This window comes from Hylobates moloch, unplaced genomic scaffold (assembly GCF_009828535.3).
Source record: "Hylobates moloch isolate HMO894 unplaced genomic scaffold, HMol_V3 SCAFFOLD_22, whole genome shotgun sequence".
Taxonomy (NCBI): domain Eukaryota; kingdom Metazoa; phylum Chordata; class Mammalia; order Primates; family Hylobatidae; genus Hylobates; species Hylobates moloch.
Window position 1 is genome coordinate 18,288,296 of NW_026652297.1, and position 6,691 is coordinate 18,294,986.

Below are 6,691 nucleotides of genomic sequence, written 5' to 3' on the forward strand. Positions count from 1 at the left end.
ATCCTTGAATCTTATTTAAATGCAGTATTATATAGTCAGTACTTATTCATGGTATCCATTTTCACTGGTGATTCTCAGACTTTATGAGTAACAGAATTTCCTAGGGAGTTTTAAAAAATATGATTTTGTGGGCCCCATCTCCACAGAGTTTGGCTTAATAGGTCTGAGGCGATGCCTAAGAATATGATTTTTAAAATCAAGTCCCTCATATTTCTTAGGTCATAATTTGCAAAATGGTCACCATGCTCAGGTGAAATATTTCTCTCTTGAGCCTAAACTCAAGTATGATAGCTTTCATTTGTCATGTAAGTGAGCCACATGGTGCAATAATTTAATTCTGTGGTGCTCAGCTTGCGTTACATGTTAAAGAGTAGATTTAGGAAGCTGTATGGTGAACAGTGGTGGTTCTTGAGAATGACCGCTAATGGCAAAAATATTCATCTATCTATGTGATAATATTACACTTTTGGTATCCCCTGATGGACAAACATATGGAATAATAAGATGCTGTGAGTTCAGTAACACTTACAGGCATCTAGATTTCATTAGTCCCAACAGCACTTATGAACATTCCAAGGTCTTGGTGTATATATGTTTGAAATATATCATGTATTTAATCAGCATATAGTAGATTAGAAGACCTCATGAAAGAATTTCGTATGCTAACCCATTCCATGTGTCCTCCTCTCTACCCTAAGGGGTTCTTGACAGAAATTTGAATTTTTCAAAATAAGGAGAAGTCCAGAAGACTTGAGTCTGAATTATACAAATAATGGATACTGGCTGAGTCATATAGTTACTTAATCCATAAACCTAAATTTCTGTAAAAAGACGATGACACATATATATTAGATATACTTTTATTTCCAATTCAGAGGGTTTATTTCATCAGTATATAGTGTAATGTGAGATTTGGAGTACAATTTATCTTGTCACCCAGGTAGTGAGCATAGTACCCAGTAGGTAGTTTTTCAGGCCTTGCCCCCACTACCTCCCTCCCACTTCTAGTAGTCCTAAGTGTCTGTCATTTCCATGTGTACCCAATGTTAAGCTCCCACTTATAAGTGACAGCATGCAGTATTCGGTTTTCTGTTCTTGTATTAATTTGCTTAGGATGATAGCTTCCAACTGCATCCCTGTTGCTGTCAAGAACATGATTTTGTTCTTTTTTATAGTTGCATAGTATTCCATGGTGTATATGTACCACATTTTCTTTATCCAATCCACCATTGATGGACACCTATGTTGATTCCATGACTTTGCTGTTGTAAATAGTGTGCAATGAGCATATAAGTGCATCTGTCTTTTTGGTATAATAATCTATATTCCTTTGGGTATATAGATCATTGTTCAAATGGTAGCTCTGTTTTAAGCTCTTTGAGAAAGGTGATGTTAATTTTGTATAGTATCTTGCAGGTGCTCTCTTGATTTCTTATGTCTGGATGTCTACCTCTGTAGCAAGATTAGGGAATTTTCTTGAATTATTCCCTCAAATATGTTTTCTAGGTTGTTTGTTTTCTCCTCTCTCAGGAATGCCAATAATTCATAGATTTGCATAATCCCATTACATAATTCCATACTTCTTAAAATCACTTTACATAATCCCATACTTCTTGAAGACTGTTCTTTTTTTCAGTTTTGAAGCCATTTTTTTTTGTGAAGTGGTTATTAACAAGTCTATATAAGGTTAGGATTTCCAATTAAAAGTTTTAAATTGAAAGCCTTCAAGGTTCAGTTGTATGTCATGTAGCGAGGAGTAGCACTGAATTTGGCATAAGACTTAATGACATTATTTACAGCTTCCAAGAAATCCTTCTCAGTAGCAATTTTTCGCCGTGCTCTGATGGCAAACATACCAGCTTCTGTGCAGACACTTCTAATCTCAGCAGCAGTGCCATTTGGACACAGTCGTGCTAACAATTCAAATCTGATATATCTTTTAACACTCATTGAATGAGCATGAATCTTAAAGATGTAGGTCCGACCCTCTAGATCGGGCAAGCTAAATTCAGTTTTTTCTATCTAATCTCCCTGGCCTCATCAGTGCTGGATCCAAATTATCAGGTCAGTTAGTGGCCATCAGCACTTTAATATTGCCTCGAGGATCAAAACCATCAAGCTGATTGATCAGTTCCAACATTGTTCTCTGCACTTCGTTGTCACCTCTAGCACCATCATCAAACCGAGCCCCTCCAATAGCATCAATTTCATCAAAGAAGATAAGGCAGGCGTTTTTTGTTCTGGCCATTTCAAAGAGCTCATGAACCATTTGAGCCCTCTAACTGACATATTTCTGCACTGCTCAGATCCAATAACTCGAATGAAGTACGCATCAGTCTGATTAGCAACTGCCCGCACACAGTGTCTTCCTGTACTGGGTGGATTAAAGAGCAGCATGCCCTTGGGAGGCTCAATGCCCAGATTCACAAACCTGTCTGGATGAAGTAATGGGGTTTCAACTACTTCTCGCAATTTCTCAATCTGCTCCTTACAGTCACCGACATTACTGTATGTGACATCAGGTTTTTCCTCCACCTGCATCATGGTAACTGTTGGGTCAGTCTTAGGAGGCAATGGAATGTGAATTTGATATTTATTTTGGTCCACACCTACTCTCATCCCTTCTTCAATGTCAGTGGGTGCCACCTGATCACTAAAGTCCATCACAAACTTGGCAAACTGCTTTACATTGACAATGTATTTTGGGTCCTCTGAATCAGCATTGATTATCTTTGTACACTGGCAACCTGTAAAGGCTGTTTACTCTGGAGTGTCTGCTTATCTGCAGCCAAATCCCAGAGTGCTGGTGGGGCCAGGCCAGTGTCAGATTCTTTAATACCAGTGAGCTCATTAATTTTCTTGAGAAGTTGCTGAATGCCATCTTCGACTTGCTTGATCTGCCTAGAGTAAGTGCTCTGACCATAAGTTTTCAGCAAGACAATATCCGCCTCATCCAGAACTTGGATGAGCTTGTCGTCCTTCTCATCTTCTTTGGTCTTCCGCTGATGGGCACCAAGGTAATCTGGCATTTTAGCAGTTCCAAATGCCTCTGCTCCTTACTGATTACACAGCACCTTCCTTTCTTCCGGTGGTGTCTGAAGACTGTTCTTTTTTAAAAATTATTTTTTTCTTTATTTTCGTCTGACTGGATTAGTTCAAGAGAATAGTCTTCAAGCTCTGACAGTCTTTCCTCTGCTTGGGCTAGTCTATTGATAAAGCTTTCAGTTGTATTTTAAAATTCCTTAAGTTATTCCAGAAGCTCTGATTGATTTCTTTCTAAGATGTTTATCTCTTTCTTCATTTCCTGGATTTCTTTAGGAGTTTCTTTATGTTGATTTTCAACTTTGTCTTGGCTTTTGTTGAGCATCCTTGCTCCATGGTTTGAATTATTTATTATTTCTGAATTTCCATTTTGGTCAGGGAACATTGCTGAACAGCTAATGTGATCCTTTGGTGGTGTCACAATGTTCAGATTTTTTGCGGTGCCAGAATTCTTACACTGGTTCCTTCTCATTTGGAGAGTTTGGTGCTACTAATTTTTGTATTTATTTTCATGCTGGTAGGATTTTTTTTTCTTTCCCTATATATATTTCCGTTTCTCTCCTTTCCTAGGAGATGTGACTGTAGATTATGTTGGGTAACGTCTTTTGGCTTTGCTTCTATAACCCTATGTGCTTTTGTGGGCAGTTTTATATCGGGCTGTGTGATTCAACTTACAGGCCAGTAGATGGTGCTGACAGGTATGAGCCAGTTGCTGCACAAACAGATGAGTATGTACATGGTCTGTTTACTGTGAGGTGCTCTCTGTTGTTTTAGGTGATGGGCTGGACAGTAGAGTGCTTGGTGCCCTGTGCTTCTTGTTCTGTGGGGCTGGAGAGATACAGCTAGGCAGAGTTGGAGCCTTTGGCTTGTCCACAAATACCCCCATGGTGAGTACAGGCACCAGCCCTGTCAAGGGTGGCTGGCAGGAGTTCCTGGTGAAATGCACTGAGATCTCTGGGGCAGGGCAGGGGGGCTGATGAGGGGTCTGCAGTGGATCCCCATCTGTGATAGGTAGGAACATGCTCTATTTTCCTATCATGCCCCTGCTCCAGGGCTGATGACTCCTCATTCAGACACACACTGCAGTCTGTATCTAGACCAATGTGGCTGAGAGCCTCAGAAAATGCCTCTTTTGTGATTCTCCATTAAAGTGGTTTGGGGCAACTTCATCACTCAGCCTGATACAAATAGCTTTATGGCAGGACTGTTCTCTGATATGATAGCACTGCTGCTTTGTGTAAAGGCGGGGGCTGTGCCTTTGGGCTTGTGTAAGAAGTGGTCAGGTGCCAGCAGAATTTGAATGGGGTAGGTAGTTCCTCAGTTTCCAGGCCCCTAGATGGTCGGCTGGACTGCATGTATGAGTCCTGAAGGGTCTGGAGCCAGATCAGGCTAGCCCAGGGTTCAGGTGCTGACTGCGATAGAGAGGGGCAGGCTGGCCCCTGGGTCACTGGATGAACTCTCAGGCAGGGGGAGGCAGAATGCTTGGGTGGTAAGAATCTGAGGGAAGAGCATAGGCCTGTGGGGGTAGGGATTTCAGGACTCTGGACTGCAGCTGAAATACTCATGTGGAGGCAGGGTGCTTGCACTGGGTACCAGAAGGTGACAAGCAAAGGCAGGGAGTTGTGGGGTGTGCAGTCTGTCCAGTTCTTCATACCTGGGCAGCGGTGTCCTTGTTGGAGATGTGTGAAAGCATTCAGCCTCTTTGTTTCCACCTCAACCGGAGGGCAGCAGGGGCGAAGGCACAGGGTTTTTCAATTATATCTCTTGGAGTTCCATCCCACAGGACCCCAGAGCTGCAACTTTCTGCAGTATCCAGGCAGGGGCAGCTGTGCTGGGAGCCTCAGCTGGTGGTCCCTGCCTGGTGAGGAGCAGCAGAGGTGGGGTCTGCAGTTGGTCTGCTCCTCAGTACTGTGGCTGTAGCAGCTATCCTAGGGGCTTGCAAAAGAGCCTGTCTTGCCTGTCTTCCTTTGTTGGCAGCACATTGACAGCCGGTGTCAGACTGCTCTGGGATCCAGTGCTTGTGGTGCTCCATGTGGGCTTGAGAGATGTCTCTGCATGGACTCCAGATGGTTCTTCTTGTTGGTCTGCAGGCCGGATGGGTCGGGGGAGTTCTCCTGTGCCCAGGATTGCAAAGGGTTTGTGGGACATTGTGGATCCCCAGTAGCTGTCATCATTCACTTTGTTCTTTGTTCTCTGTGGGTCCCATTGCTTCTTTGGTGAATCGCAATGTGTTCTTAGAATATCCACTTGAAGGGCCAGTGTTTACTCATGTTTGTTTCTTCTCTGTGGGAGTAGCTAGCAGGCATCTTCATAAATATATATATAAATATATTTATATATGCTATATAATAGTAATATTATATAAAAAATATATATATATATTATATGATCTTGCTCTGTCACCAGGCTCGAGGGCAAGGGCCTGATCATAGCTCACTTCTGTCTCCAGCTCCTGGGCTCAAGCAATCCTCCCATCTCAGCCTGCTGAGTTGCTGGGAGTACAGGCATGTACCACCATGCCCAGCTAAGTTTATATATATATATATATATATATAATATATAAAATATACATTAAATGATGTAATGTATGCACAATTTTTGACTTGAAGTAGGCTGTCAATGTTTTCTTTCTTGTTTCAAAATAATTAACAAAATGAATCTTTAAAACAGTAGTCCCAGGAGAATCTAAAGCTTTAGGCTCTTCACTTTGATTCAGCTCCAAAGTTCCAGAGGCTTTCCTTGTGTACATGAGATAGTTTGGGGGATTTCTGTTTGGTGTTATGCTGGTGCTTTTTTGTCCTGTGTTATTTTCCTGGCTGTCAGTTGACCAAGGGTCTATAAACCACAGTAATCTTAGGAAAATCAGGTGCAGAATTGGAGTGGGCTTCTACAAGTTATTGGTATCTGAAACTACTGGTCATTAAAACGATTCTTGTCACTTGAGGAATGACGCAGAACAGACAACCACCCCATCTCCTTTCGCTCAAAGAGGAGCACAAAAGGTATCACCCATAATTAGTGTGTTTTGTTGTTAATGTTCCCAAGTCAAGCCTAGAGATGGAGCCAAGGTTATCACATCCACGTGGAACATTCTTTTTCACCTCTAGTCAGGAGATAGCAGGAGGATGTTTGTGTTTCTCTCTTTTTCTGCAACTATGCTACAATTTGACACTGAAAATACTCAGGCTCGAGGTTTAATTTGAATATCTATGGTATAAAGTTACCAGTGTTCACATCCCCTAGCATTTTCCTGACAAATTAATTGCCAGTACAATTTTCAGCAGTGGGTATGTGTGGAGCGAGGCAGGGTTGAGAGTTCAGCTTATAGGAGGTAATTATAGGTGCCCTTGGCTGGGAAAGAGCACAGATGATGCTAAAGGAGCCAATGTTTTGGGTAAGCAGCACCTGCTCCTTTGCCAGCTCTGTAGACCCATGGATCTGGGAAACACATATAATTTGGAGGATTTAGTGTCTACCTTTGGTACACGTAATTTAATCTCTTAATCGTCGTGTGTTCTGTGGTTGCCGTGAGCTCTCTGAAACTGAACTGTGTGTCTCCATTACTTGGTTCTTAGATCTTTGCTCCATTTATTCAATACTCCAAGCCTTCAAAGCATCAGGATAAAGAAGGCAAACAGCAAAACTCTCA

The 6,691-nt window shown here is 42.1% G+C and overlaps 1 protein-coding gene across 1 annotated transcript; it reads right to left on the reverse strand.

The window, feature by feature from the left end:
* Positions 1-1,731: 1,731 nt before the first annotated feature.
* Positions 1,732-3,044, reverse strand: LOC116461712 (26S proteasome regulatory subunit 7). The gene is given in 4 exon segments (XM_032143570.2): positions 1,732-2,016; positions 2,018-2,301; positions 2,304-2,741; positions 2,744-3,044. Coding segments are annotated over 4 exon segments (1,293 nt in total). The 5' UTR covers positions 3,030-3,044.
* Positions 3,045-6,691: the final 3,647 nt, after the last annotated feature.